Genomic DNA, 15018 nt, shown 5'->3' on the forward strand with positions numbered 1-15018 from the left:
AGTCTCATGCCCTTTAAAGGGCATTTTCGGGTGTTTACCTCTGCTAATTAGGGCAAAACTGGCACACACTTTCAATTTACTTTATTTATCTTAATTTATTGTTAAGAACACAGGTGCGCAGAATTCTGCAGGTTTAGAACAAGTTCATGAATCTGTTTTCTTAAGAAGAACTTAAGAAAGAATTTAAGAAAGTACTTCAGAAGATATTGGTGAATGAGGCCCAATGAGCACAAACAATTATTTCTGTTTGTTATTGCTTATAATGATGATAATGAATGAAGCTCCGTGAAGTTGATCATTTTATTTTATGTTAAGTCAAGTGTCTCTTATATTGTATTTGTAACATGGATCACTCTGGAAAACTGCGTGTACACATGGTCAAGGAAGTGTGTGAGGTGACACAGTCTGTGTTTATAAAGACCAGTTCATGTGCAGGAAATGGCGTACGCATCCGGCCCCTGGGTTCCACCCGACTCTGGAGTTTTCGGAGCCCTAAAACAGAGACTTTTGAGAGACGATGCCGGACGTGTTTTGGTTTGTGAACTGCAAGTTGTGTTGTATCTGGACGGACAGAAACTGAGACCTTTGTAAACAATGACACAGACGCTCCCTGATTGGTTCTTATCAGCCTCGGCTAGCAGCCGTTAATGCAACATAATCACAGCGTTTCTGACCATGTGGGTTTTTGCCAGCAGCTGTTCTTCAGTTAAATTTCACATTTTAACACGACAACTTTCTTTGTTGTTCCTCGTTCGTAGTGATGTCATGTGATGTGCGTTTTCAGGTGTGGTAGACGGAGATCGTTTCTGACACGGAGCTATAACACTCGTCTGAATGGAAATCATTTTTGTTATAAAACGCCACTTTAAAATGAAACGTGGACATAGTGTAACCTCTGGCCTTTGTGCAGTTGGTCTCTCAGAACAAGACTTTTGAAGATGTGACTTTGGGTCCTGGAAAAATTGTGTCCGACTTTTATAAACTATTTGATTAATTGAGAGGAAAATGATTGATTTATCCAATTATTCCTGTAAACAAACTCCATTCCTCCTCATGTTCTGTGTTGATGTGAACTGACTTGTACTGAATGTTCTCAGCTGCCTCTCTGTGCTAATGTGCTTTTACAGGATCTGTTGATGACTTAATCTTGTATCTGTTGATTTTCTGATTTATTTCATCATATAAATCCTTTATCTGTCACGCCCATGAAACAGATTTTACCTGAACTAATTTGAATTGGGGGTGGGGGGGCACACACACACACACACGCTCAGGGAGGTGACGACAAGTGATACAGGAAAAAAAAACAACCATATTTTCATGCACACATGTGGTGGTTGTGCATTTTGCTGTAGTCAATGTGATTCAGGATGAAATTCTGTTTTCATTTCCACCTGCTCAGACCTGTAGTCAGTCGCTTCACCACTTTGATCCGGACAGAAATATTTCCATTTTCCATTTTCTACCGCTTATCCTCTAGTAGGGTCGCGGGGGGGCTGAAAAGATGCTGGGATAGGTCCCAGCATCTTTTCGGGCGAGAGGCGGGGTACGCCCTGGACAGGTCGCCAGTCCATCGCAGGGCAAACACATAGAGACAGACAACCATTCACACTCACAGCCACACCTATGGTCAATGTAGAGTATCCAATTAGCCTAGTCCCCATCTGTCTTTGGACTGTGGGAGGAAGCCGGAGGACCCGGAGAGAACCCACACTTGGGAGAACATGCAAACTCCACACAGAAAGATCCCACGTCCGAGCCGGGACTCGAACCCGGAACCTTCTTGCTGTGAGGCGACAGCGCTAACCACTGCACCACCGTGCAACAGAAATATTTAAAATTGTTAAATAGATTGCTTTGAAATTTTGTCCAGATGTTCATGGTTCCCAGATGATGAATCCTACTGACTTTGCTGATCCTCTGACTTTCCCTCTAGCGCCACCATGAGGCTGATGTGTGTGGTTTTGCAGGCATGTGTGGAAACGTGGGCATTAAACTTTTTGGCCTCATAGCTGCTAGTGAGAGAGAGAAAGAGAGAGAGGAGGCTCTGATCCTCTCTTCTGATTGGCTATTTTCCAACAGTGATTTTTAACACTGTATTATAAGCAGTGATCATTAAACAGATGCTCAGATTCATCCTCCCTGGAGATTTTAAAGCGTTACCATAATTGTGTTTTGGTCTGAGCTGGACTCAGTCTTCACACAAACCTGTACAGTATACATTGTTTGAAACCTTCCATCTGTGCAAAGCATCTTAGGATCCTCATGTCACTTCCACACAAAATGCCCGTCCACAGGGCCTTACATTCACTTCTTTGTGCCATAAAACACGTTGCTGAGGTAGAAAAAACTGATTTGTGTTTGTGTAACTTTGGTTCAATATCTCTTAACTTCATTCTGACTCTTTGTTTGTAAAATTTAAAGAGTTACCTTTCAGACCAAACCAGGTTTAAGAGTTTAATCAAAAGGGTTAAAGAACAGCAACCTTTTCATTTTGCTTACAGCTTGTGCCTTTTTTTTTGCAGATTGTGTCATTGTTTGATCTCTCTGATCTTAATCAGGTTTTATTCAAGGCTTGAGTATTCAGATTTTATTTAATGCATCCTAACCCCCCCCCCCCCCCCCTTCAGTTCTGTAAGTTTAAGGTCATTTATATATTTTTTTTTGCCTTTTAAACAGACGCAAAAGACCGTGAACTGCTCTAACTGGCTTACGCTGTACAAATAAAAGTTGGATGAATGAACCTCAATGACACAATACCCACCTCCACCCCCCTGCTCGCTCTCTCTCTCTCTCTCTCTCTCTCTCTCCCTCCCCCTCCCTCCCTCGGGTGCACAGCCAAGAGGCGCTGCGGCAAAATGTCATATTTCACTGGCAGCTCTCAGAGGACGACCTCCCCTCTACTGTACACGCTCCTGTACATCTGCTGCGCTCCTGTCGTACTGTTCTGCTGCAGCTTTCATTCCAGGGGATTCACTTCTTCTCCTCTTTTATTCCCTCTGATAGTTCCTGGGAGGGATTCTCTCTCTCTCTCTCTCTCCTTGAAACAGAAGCGCAAAGAAAAAAAGTCAGTGATGAAGTCTTGAATGTGTGAGTGGAAACTAACAAAACAAGAAAAATGACTGAGGTTTTGAATGTTTTTATTTACAGCTGGGGAAAAGGAGTCCTGGACTGAAAAGAAAAAGAAAAGCGACGAGTCAGCAGAACCGAAGCAAAAATCTGTTTCCTCTTCAGATTTCATTTTTCTTTTTCTTTTTTTTTCACTGAAAGCTCCTGACTGCAGCTTCCTTTCCCTCCACAGACGCTACTAACCGCTGCTTTTCACCGCCTCACAGCCTCCCTTTCCTCCCGTTGCTCCGTCCAGCAGCAGTGCGTCGCGGCTGTGCGTAAAACCCCCACCCCCGCCCCGCCACCCCCCTCATCCCCGACACAAAACCTCTCCAAACCGGGCAGTGAGAGGGTTTCCCTCGACCGGTACTTTTTCTTTAAATCTCCAGTTTGACCTGCTACAAAGCGACCTGCAGACCAACATGGACGTGTTTAAGAGCCGGCTTTTGGGCATTTCCGTGGCCGTTGCGCACGGGGTTTTCTCCGGCTCTCTGAACATCCTCCTGAAGTTCCTCATCACTAATTATCACTTCAGCTTCCTGACGCTCATCCAGTTCCTGACCAGCAGCACCGCGGCGCTTACTCTGGAGACCCTCAGGCGGCTGGGGAAGGTCAATATCCCCGCGTTCAGCCTTCAGCTCTCCAAGGTAAAAACTCGCCAACAAGGACTGTGAGATTTCAGAGGATTTGATTTATTCCACAAAACTGGAATCCTTGTAGTGGAGCCTTTGTCCCGGAGATTGATCATGTAAAATCAGGCTGAAAATATAACATAATACTAAAAAATGTAGATATAGAGAAATTGGCGAAATTACATAGTTAGAATGCTTCTTGAATTTAATGAGCTATATCTAATACATTCCACAAATCTGTTTCCACTGTTGTAAAATACAGAAATAATAAAAGTAAAAGTAGTTGTAGATACCCTGCAGTCATTTTAAAACTTTCAACCTCTCTCTCAACCCGCAGCTGTAAAAAAAAATTAGGACACAAATATTCTCAGGTTCTGAGACAAACACCAGACTGTTTCAATGATTCACGAACAGTGCCAATGTGCCAAAGGGGGAAAAGTGATAAAAAAAGGTTTCCACACCATCAGTAAAAGTTAATAATATATATTTCATGTTGAAAAATATGGATGACTGGACATTCTTGGCACGATTAAGAAAAAAAAAACATATCGATTTCAATGCAAATTGGCTGTTTGACTGTTTGACTGACTGGATTGACAACTGGATTGTTTGAGTAGCTGAATGACTGTTACAGTTAGCAGGACCGTTTATCAAAAAGACCAAAAAAAAAAAGAAGAAGGAAGGAAGAAGGTTTGTTTCCCTCCTTCTGTTGTCATTCTCCAGGGACTGAGAATATTTGGTGCTGACTGACAGCGTTAGCACTAATCTCTGATTGGTGCAAACACAGAATTGTTTGTTATGTTGCTTCTATTCCAAAATCTGATCAATCAATAAATCAGTCAGTTCCAGTTAACCAGCTGTGGGGCTGATGTTAGCACATCTGTGCTTTTAGTTTTGAGCGTTCTCTGCTCTCTGTGTTGTCACTGGAACATCAGGTGTGCAGAGATCACAGGACCAACTGGTCGCTGGGACTTTTCGCAGTCTGGTTATTTTCCATCTCCACCACTTGATCCATTAAAGACAAGAAGTCGATGCAAGTCAGAGGCACGAAGTAACAGACGGTTAAACTCACTTACGTTTGAAAGCTAATGTTATAGGGATACATTTTAAAAGGGGAGAAAGACTTGTATCATTGTTTGTAATCTAGTCGTTGTCAGTCAGTGGAGCACCACGGAAGTTGACAGTTCGTCTCCTAGCAACACCAGCTCTCAGGTGTCAGTTAAAGGTGTCCTGTAAGTTTATGACCACTAGAGGCACTGCTGTTGCTTTTACACTATTATATACATATATATATATACATATATATATATATATGTATATATATATGTACGTACAACAAGTATGTACAACAAGTCCACCAACCCTCTAATACGAGTCTCCTGACACAGCGCCCCCGGCAGGCAGGCAGGGACGGCTCGCCCCTACATGTACCCACCTTCATTGCTACCTTCATTACTGTAATAATGGTCATGGCTTGGTTTGGTTTAGGAAAAGATGCTGATTTGGGTTACAATAAGTATTTCGTCAACATTAGATGATCTTTGTTGTCATGGTTACAATATAAACTGCTGGTTTCACATGGGAATTGAACACCACTCTCCTGTGTCACCTCAACCTCCTTCTAACATGAACTTCGTCTCTCTTTTCCCTTTGCTGCCGTCATAATTACTACAAACCGTAGATGTTGCCTAGCAACAAAACATAACTATGGGTCATAATAACCTGCTGCGCAAACAACCTATGGGCTCGTTTTTTACAGAACAGTCTTCCACAAAAAGTTTGATCCACTGCAGGTTATTTCCTCGTTGAAGAAGTGAAAGAAGTGAGAAATGAAATTTCAATTTGACTTTAAAATACATATAAAATGTTAGGGCTTGGTCATGAAGCTGCTTTGGCTCAGATTCTAAATGACGTAGGCAGAAAACTAGGCACATTTCGCCTGAATGAATGAGTAACAGTTTTTTTTAAAGTACATTTATTCCTACTTTCAACTCACCATGCATTAACCAAAGAAACCACAAAGTCATATTTCAGTGAAACATCACATACAGCTAAGTGGATTCTGGTTCCTAGATCTGATCCAGGACTATTTGACCTGGAGAAACTATGTCACACACGCTGAACATTTCAGTCGCTTGGGGGTGTGTGAAATGTGTTACAGTAAAGTGTGTAGAGAGTACAAACTTCTCAGGTGGTGGGTAATCTTTTTAGCCACTTTGCTGGAGAGGCGGACATGATGCCAGGTGAGTGCAAAGTGATGTGATTTCTTTTTTTTCCAACCATAAAAACATCTCTTCCATTAAGGTTAAAACAAACCATGGAACATCACAGCTGCTTTCGGTAGTACACTCGTAGTATATATAGTATAAGTAGAAGTACAAGTATAAGATAAGTCTTAAACTAAAAACTAAAACCTGAGAAAAAAAGTTGCTGGATGAATAGTACAAAGATTATTGGTTGTTTTGGTTAGTAGATTTGGAACTACAGAATCCTGTCATGAACTGAAGGAAATGTTGATCTGATTGAAGTGCTAAAAGAAAAGTTAGTCATTAGGATTAATTCTGTGGGAACCGTGAATGTCTAAAAGAAATATCCGGTGAATGAAGGACATATTTGTTGAGATATTTAACTCTGAACCAGACAGAGCTGTTACCATGGCTAAAACCTACTTTAATCTTCAACCATCAACATGAAAAAAAACCTAGGCTATAGCTACACAGCCCTCATCAAGCATGAAATTTCTGCCAAACATTTGAATGTGCAGGGCGTGCACTGAGTGGATCTTTGAACTGTTTCCAGTTCCTTGTTGAATCCAGGTCCTGAAGGAAAATGGTGGCTACCGGCAGATGAACGACAGGGTTCACGCAATTAATCATCCACAACCAGAAAGAAAGTGAAGTAATTCAGAGAAACAGACTGATAGAACTTTTACTTTCTCTTGGTTTTATGGAACTGAATGTTGTCACAATTGTTGTGAAAACTTGTAATAACTTTGGTAATCTTTTCACAGCAGGTATAAAAAAAAAATCAGTTTGTTCTATTCTCAGATTGTCAAATCTCTCAGGGCATCGTAGGCTAAGAGCATGACTATAAACTTCAGTGGAAAAAGGTGATAATAGAGAAATTTGCCTGTGGTAGTGCGCAAATGATGCAGTTGAAAATGTTTAAACTGGAGCTAAAACTCTGCACTTATCTCAGTGTTTTATGAATCTGTAAATACTCACTGAAAATTTGAATAATTTGTTAAAAAAATAAAAACTTAGAGTCAACTTGGACAATTCTAATTCGGGTACAATTCTAATTATTGTTTACGGCTAATTAGCATGCCAGAAAATGTTAGCATGCTAAAATGCTAAACTTAATCATTGACCATGGTAGTAATTACCTGCTAAACATCAGCATTAACAATATCATTTTTTAGTTTGATCAGTGAGTCAGTTTGGTTTTCTTTACACCACTGAGCATTATAGCCTCACAGAGCCAGAGGTGTATCTGTCTTATGTACATTTCGGGGACTCACCCGAGTTTGAGGACAAAAAGCTGTTCCCCACTTGGTGAATCAGAAAATCTTAGAGTTTTGTACAAAGGTGAGGTTTATATGATATTATCATGCAAGTGATCATGGTTAACATAGAATTAAGCCTACAGGGAGTAAATGTAAGGCAATGCAGTGTCCTCTTATGTGACAAAAATGTGTATGTGTGTGTGTTTCCCTCTCTCTGTGCAGGAGTTTGCCTCGGTGTGTATCCTCTCCACGCTGCAGTCAACTCTCACCCTGTGGTCTCTGCGTGGCCTCAGCCTGCCCATGTATGTCGTGTTCAAGCGCTGCCTGCCGCTCTTCACGCTCAGCATCGGAGTGTGTGTGCTGAGGAACGGCATGCCGTCCTTCGGTGTGGTGACCGCCGTGCTTATCACCACCGGCGGAGCTGCATTGGCTGGTAAACACACAGTGAACACATACGGCACCCGCACACAGTGTCTTCAGAATCTCTGTGATTTTCTATGATTATTCAGCACAAAATTATTGAATTTGCAGCAACTTTACCAAAATTTGCACCGAAATTTGTGACCATTTTTGTGTTATTTCAAATTGCTGTACTTCAAAATTTCAAAACAGCTACTGAAATTTTTAACATTGTTTAATCACAATATATTTCAATTGAGAATAAGTGAGTTTGGGTGTTCATGAGCATCCCTGTTATAGTGGCTTTGTGTGCAGCTCGACAGCCAACAAGTGGGCAACAGATGCAAGCTGTGAACACAACACTGACATATCATCATCTGTAAGTTGATGTGTTGAACTTGTTTTCCAAAAAAAAAAAGTTTCTTATTTACACATCCAACAGAGCAACATTAGCATTGATTTGGCTGTGTCATCCTGATCAATCTAAATCATAATACTCACTCTTTTTTAGCTCTGGTTTGGTCTCTGCGAATTTGTGAGAAAAAATATCTAGCTAGCTTCAGGTAACGTGAAGTATGTTTTTAGAGACATTTTGCTGAAAGCTGCTGCCTGATGTGGCGTAAAATTGCGCTAACCAAAATAATGAGCTAAAAGATGCTAAAATGCCCCATAGAGCTGTGGGGAACAGTAGAGTTGGTTCAATGGGTTTATCGCTATGATTGACATACATTTGTCATGTGATGCTCATGTAATGTTATATTTAAACATGGTTATATAAGTTTTTCTAGTAACACAAATGTTTTATACCACACTGTGTAACCAACAAGCTCCGCAAGTTAATGGTTGGTTTTGGTAACTTTAATAACGGTCAATAAGAAGAGGTTGTAGACAGTGATAATGTGTCTGGGGGCAAGTACCTGAGAAGACAAGTTCTGGGGAGAAAAGTCCTAAAAACTATAATTAAAAGGAAATACTTGTTTTAAAAATACTATGGACAGGTTGTTAGCAATGCTAGCTGCGTGGCTGTAGGAATGTCAGTCCGTCTGCCAGTTGGTCCAGACTGGTCTTGATGTCTGGTGATGGTCTTGACATTTTGTTAGATGAACTAATCCTGGTGATCCCCTGACTTTTCTTTTAGCGCCACCATGAGGTTGACGTTTGTGTTTCAGAGCGAAATATCTCAACATCTATCAAATCCGTGGATGATACATTCTACTTACTTTCATGACTTTTACTCTGGCACCACTAGGAGAAAATATTCACTCACAGTGTATTTCGCTTGTTTTCTGCCAAATTATCCAATCTTGCGAAACAATATGTGCTCTGCAGTAGCTACAGCATTATTAAACGTTTTATTGTAACGTTTAGAGACTCACAATGCTAATGTGAGGTTAGGGAAAGCTTATGATCCTGGTTGAGCGTGACACGTGATGCATTTATTAACGCTTAACCGGAACCATACCCCCCCCCCCCCCCCCAAAAGAAGATAATAAACAACTATTCATTTATTTATTTACAGAATATTTACATGTGATCCTCATTTTCAGTCATTAACAAACAAACCGTTGCTGAAATGACATCACGATGCAAATATTCCATTATCACAGGAGAAAAGGTGATTATCACCCAGATTAGACCCAGTATGATGAATCTGTCCATTAGAATCATGTTCTGCACATTTCACACTTAATGTTTCGACCCCCTTCCTGCCTAACAAACACTGAGCAGCAGAGGAGATTGATTCAGGAAATTAATTATCTGTATTTTTTTTCATGCCTTCAGGATCATTAACAGTAATGGACGAGGAAAATTTACTGCTGGGAAAAAAGATTGAAGCATTTTTAAAATTGAGAAATTAATGTAATGGTTAATCAGTTTTACACACAAAGAACCACATGTGTGGGAAGTCATTAAAATGACTGATCGTGATCGATTCAATGCAACAAGCTGATCAGATTCCACATAAAACATGATTGAAACATGTTTAACTTTTACTTCCTTTAATTTCAGTTTTGGTGTCTGAGAAATCAATCATAGATTTGGAGGCTTTTTCAACCAGTAAATAAAATTGATAATATGATTTTTATTTTATATCCACACATTTTTAGATATGAGTCCAGATCAGATCCACATTTCCCACTGAGACAGATTTGGTGTTGAAGTTGTGTATTTTTGTGTGAGTAGATGTGTGTGTGGGTGTGTGTGTGTGTGTGTGTGTGTGTGTGTGTGTGTGTGGTGTCCCACTCCCAGGCTGAATGTAAGTTTTAAGCCTACATACAGACTCAGCACAGGATTTATTCAGTATGTTCTTTATTTTTTCCCCCTCCTGCTTCATTCTAACTCCATTCATCATCTGTCCTGATTCCTTGTCTTTCACCCCTTCAAACTCCCACACTCTTCCTTTTGTTTACTCTGTTTTTGTCATTGCCTCTTTAGAGAAAACTCATACATTCAAATCAAGTCTGATGCATGTTTTAATGACAGAGCCAGGCTTTTCACTGGACCTCCATCAGGGCAAATGCTTGACATAGGGAATCTCAAAGCTTCTAATGACATCAAACCCATGACATTTTGGTGCTGGTCTGGTTAAAGGGGCAGTTCCAAGACTTTTTTTTTTAAATCACTTTCCTTAACATTAAGAGATGGGACATTTTTTTTAACATTTTCATCAGTTTCTCAGGAAATGTCTGGATCTTAATATAAAAATCAAACATATTGATGCTGTCGAGATGTTTTGCAGTTTTACAGTTACAGTTTTGCACAAAATGTTTGGCCTTTGTGGAGGTATGTGCTCCCCTGGGTGTTCTCCTTGGGCTCGTGATTAAAACCACAAGTTAAGTATAGGTTAAGTATAAGTTTTCTTTCTAACAGCGCCAACCAAACTAGCTACGTCATGTTTGGTGAACACATCAGTTAATCTTCATAATCTATGGTGGAGTTAGAACAAATAACATTAATAAATTAAATTTTTATTTGAGAGATCTCATTCTGAAAAGAATCAGCTGGAAATATTATAACCCACTTAATTTTTGTCTTTGTTTAGCACCTTATAAAGTGTCCTTACCCCACATGCATGGCCTCATTTTCTTCAGTGCATAAATCTGACTTCACATTTTGTCAATGCAACAAAGTCAGGAACTAAAGAAATCGCAACTTTGTCATCATAATCACTCAAAATATTACTATAGAGTTCCAGGTATTCATACACAAATACAGCTGAAATATCTAAGAAATGAAATGAGAATGTAGGCTGCTATGTGACGTTACTCCCATTCGTTTTTTGTATTTTTCCTTTTAAAAGCCAAAGGTTTCATTGCAGGAAATAACAACAGTAGAAATACGTATCACAGATAATAAAAGGGAAGTAAATATTCCACAAACATCAGGAAAACTGTCAAAACTTGTTTTCCTTCCTCTTAATTTTCCCTCCAGGTGCCGGCGATCTCACCGGCGACCCCTTCGGTTACGTCACCGGCGTGTTGGCGGTGATCATCCACGCCTCCTACCTGGTCCTGATCCAGAAAACCAGTCTGGACAGCGAGCACGGACCGCTGACCGCACAGTACGCCATCGCCATCATGGCCTCACCGGTGAGGACTGTCGACCCCCCCAACCCCTCGAGTGAGGGGTTGGGGGTTTGGATTCGCACTGAGGGGTTTCTAACGTTAAGTTTTACTTTTCTGTTTATTTTCCATTGTCTGCTCGACTTTTCTCTGTTTATTTCTTTAATTTTGACCTTTTTTTTCTTTGTTTCTCATTGTTCCTTTCTTTTTTACATTCATTCTTCAATTTTTATTGTTGTCTCAACCTCTTATTCTTTCCCTCCCTTTCTTTACCTTTCTGCCCCATCATTTTCATTTTCTCTTGTTCTGTTTCTCCTCTAGCTCTTTTACTTATTCTGTCTCTGTTTTTCTGCCTGCCTTTTCTGTCGTTTCCTCCTTTCTTCTTTCCTCCTTGTCCTTTCTGTTTATTTCCTCATGCTTTCCCTTTAACTCACCTTTGTCTTTGTGTCTGTCCCTGTCTTTCTTTTTTTTTCTTACTTTTCTCTTTCTCTTCTTACTTTTCTTCGCTCAGCTTTACCTCCACCTCACTTTAAGATCAGATTTTTCTCTCTACTTCTTGTTTTTCTCTTTCTCTCCATCCTCTCCCCTTGTCTCTTTTTCTTCTCACAGTTTTCTGAAACTCTTTCTGTCTCTTAAGTCTTTGTCTCTTTCTTCTTTTCCTTTCTTGCTCTTAGTCTAATGCTTCTTCATGCCTTTTTTGTTTTGTTCTTAACTTCTATTTATTTCCTTTTTATGTCCTTCCTGATTCTCTTTGCCTTTCCCCTTTACGACCTTTTCTCCGTTGCCTTAAAGCTTCTCTGTTGGCCTTTCTTGTGCTTACAGTTGCGTTACTCAGCAAAGCACATTTTGTGTCCTTGAGGTTTACCAGACATGTTGAATTCTTTTCCTTCCTCCAAAGTCATTTTTGCAAAAACATGTTTTTAAGTCTTTTAAATCCAACATTGTTTTCACCCCTTCACTCCCCCTTCATTTTCCCTGTACCTTGGTTTGGTCCTTACTAACGTTTTCTCTGTCTCAGGTGCTACTGGTGTGCTCCCTCATCTCAATGGACGCCATCAACATGTGGTCATACGAGGGCTGGAACGACCCCCACATCACCGTCATTTTCGTTTTCTGCATCTTCATCGGCTGTGCCATGAACTTCACCACGCTGCACTGCACCTACATCAACTCCGCCGTCACCACCAGCTTCGTCGGCGTGGTCAAGAGCATCGCCACCATCACTGTCGGCATGCTGGCGTTCAGCGACGTCGCGCCGACCGGGCTGTTCATCGGCGGCGTGGTGGTGAACACGGTCGGCTCCATCACCTACTGCGTGGTAAAATACTTTGAGACGAAGAAGAAGAGCTCGTACGAGGATCTAGAAGGGGCAGGGAAGGATGGCGCGCTGCCCGGGGAGCCTTACCAAGAGAAACCGCCGCTGAACGGTGACGGGCCAGCCGCCGGCACTGGATCTGATCCAGGACAACCGGAGATAGAGGGAGTGGTGAGCAGCGATGGGAAGGAGGAGGAGGAGGCGGCGCCGGCCAGTTTGGCTAACGGACAGTTGTGGACAGGAGATGGCGGACGAGGAGACGGAGAAGCGGGCGTGAATTCTCGTGTCATGACGGAAAAAGAGGCGCTGGAGATGCAGAGGGAGCACCTCCACAAGGAGAGCGCCACCCCTGGTCAGTCGCTCAGTGACAGCTATGTCGGGGTGTGGAGGTCCATCAGACATCTGCAGTTTTTGAAGAAAGAACCTTTGATTGATAACATGGAGCAGCAGAGTCCGTGAGGGCGGGACAGAGACCTGGACAGAATAGAAAACTGGGAAAGAATTGGAGGATTAAAAAAAAAAAAAGAAACCTGAGGAGGAGCGAAGGAGAAGGACAAACTGAAGCTGTGTGTCCACCGGGAACCTCTTTTATTAGCATTAAACTAAATGTCAATGAAAGCTTGTGTTTTTGTGCTAAAAGTTCAGTTTCATCACTCAAGGCTCTGAGCACAAAAACAGGCCTTCAGCTTTGTTGGAAACCGTCATTTTCCTCATTTATGATGAGAATTTTTTTTTTTTTATAAAAAGGTTCCTGGTGGAGAAAAGTGGATGAAGAGTTTTGGGAGAAGCTGCCTGTCAGAGATAAATTCTGCCTCTTGTCTCCTTCAGCTCTGCGGCGTGCAGTGGGGGAACAGGCTAGCCACCGTGTAGCATGATTTGGTTTGGTTTGCGTCCCCACTGATCCGACAGCTAGCCAAACAAAAGCAGGTCCTGAAGAAAACGAGCGCATCTTGTGCAAACTGAAATATCACATCCAATCAGGGAACAGCAAAACAAACAGCACCTGAAAGTTTCTCTTTTTTTTTTTTTGTTTCATTGAACTCTGGCTGAATTCTTGTTTCTGATTGGCTGTGGGGGTGTGAATTAAAACCTTTAACGCACATGTGGTTCAGGTCAATTTCAATCACTTGTAAAAGCATGCGCTGGCCACAAAGAAGAACTAATCTCCGGCTGTGTTCACACTGGGTTTGTTTGAGTCTGGACATGAGTTTGATTGTTTTTGCTGTCACTCTCTACTGTTGGATTACATCCATGTGTCTGTTTATCATCGTAGACATGAAACGTTGTGAAAAAAAAATGTAGTCATGTTGGGCTCCAATTTTATTTTCTGTTCATATTCGTGAAGTATTTTAAATTTTCCCTATTTTAGTTTCCTTGTGGTGCCACTTATGAAGTTATCATGACCGGTGACACAACAAAATTAACCCATAGGACCCAGTGGGTGAACTGGTATAGCTGAAAAAGATAAATACCAGGGTCTTCAGCCCAAGTCTGGCCCATATACTTCCACATCTGGCCAGATACTGGCTGTTATCCTCCTGTATTGGTTAACAGAAGGGAGATTTTTTGGCTGTGTGTGTGCCAGAATTGACCCACATGTGGAAGTAGCATCTGACAATCAAACTGTATATGGGCCAGATTCAGGCCGCGTTACCAAGCCAGAAGAAAACAAGCATGTAGCCAAAGTGTGGGCCAGATAGTAGTAGCTGTCCAGCCTACCTAGCTTACTGTGAGGGAGTGGCAGTGGCAGAAACATCTCCATTGCTCTCAATATTCCATCAACATAACTGTGAACTGTTATTATTTTTTACAGCTAGTAATAAATAGTTGCCAATAATTCCCTCCCACATTGAAGTCTGCGTGGAGGCATGCAAGACAAGGCAGTGTGTGGTTGTCTCCTTGTTGTGCAATTAAATTCTTTTAATGCACACCTTGTTCCTTGCACACATCCCTTTCTCATTTCTCTCCTAATTTATTATTTTTAGAAACAGATCTGCATTGAATGCTCTCACTCTCACTGTGCTGCGGATTACAGAGAGCTGGTAAAAACAGTCTGGACAGGTGGTGGTTGGAAAGGTAGCAGGTTCACCAGCTTTGGTTAGATTTGGACACAAAGGTCTCTGTGAGCTTTGAGCTCAAAATAACATTCATGTTTGAAAGAATTTTCAAAGGAAAGGAATTTTTGTCAGCTCTGACTAAAGATGCCATCAGAAATGTGTGACAAATAATAAAAATTGACAACCAGGTATTTTAAAAGACCCATATTTACACTTTTCATGTGTTTTATTTGAAGCGTTGATCCATAAGAATATTTTTGTGGTTTTAAAAACCAAAAACCATCTCAGTGTAGTTTGACATCTCCTCGCTCAAGCTTCTGTCTGAAGCTCGAGTAACAACAGGTTGGTGAGCCAATCAGAAGAGAGGCTCAGAGCCTCCTCTCTTCTGATTGGCTGACTGTTTTCTGAGTGATACAACGACTGCTTTGTTGTGACATCA

General features: G+C 41.3%; 1 protein-coding gene across 1 annotated transcript; it reads left to right on the plus strand.

The window, feature by feature from the left end:
- Nucleotides 1-3406: 3406 nt before the first annotated feature.
- On the plus strand, nucleotides 3407-14786 carry slc35d3 (solute carrier family 35 member D3). Its single transcript, XM_056363487.1, has 4 exons — nucleotides 3407-3755; nucleotides 7468-7678; nucleotides 11077-11234; nucleotides 12226-14786. Exons 1-4 carry the CDS (start codon nucleotides 3531-3533, stop codon nucleotides 12979-12981), a joined length of 1350 nt encoding a protein of 449 aa, XP_056219462.1. The 5' UTR covers nucleotides 3407-3530; the 3' UTR covers nucleotides 12982-14786.
- Nucleotides 14787-15018: the final 232 nt, after the last annotated feature.

Source organism: Seriola aureovittata, chromosome 19 (assembly GCF_021018895.1).
Source record: "Seriola aureovittata isolate HTS-2021-v1 ecotype China chromosome 19, ASM2101889v1, whole genome shotgun sequence".
NCBI lineage: Eukaryota > Metazoa > Chordata > Actinopteri > Carangiformes > Carangidae > Seriola > Seriola aureovittata.

What these genes read in the sequence shown, in the direction of transcription:
- slc35d3 (XM_056363487.1), top strand. Translation starts at nt 3,531, where the DNA reads ATGGACGTGTTTAAGAGCCGGCTTTTGGGCATTTCCGTGGCCGTTGCG. An exon ending in TCAGCCTTCAGCTCTCCAAG is followed by an intron (nt 3,756 to 7,467) that starts GTAAAAACTCGC and finishes CTCTCTGTGCAG; the next exon opens with GAGTTTGCCTCGGTGTGTAT. An exon ending in TCGCCATCATGGCCTCACCG is followed by an intron (nt 11,235 to 12,225) that starts GTGAGGACTGTC and finishes TCTCTGTCTCAG; the next exon opens with GTGCTACTGGTGTGCTCCCT.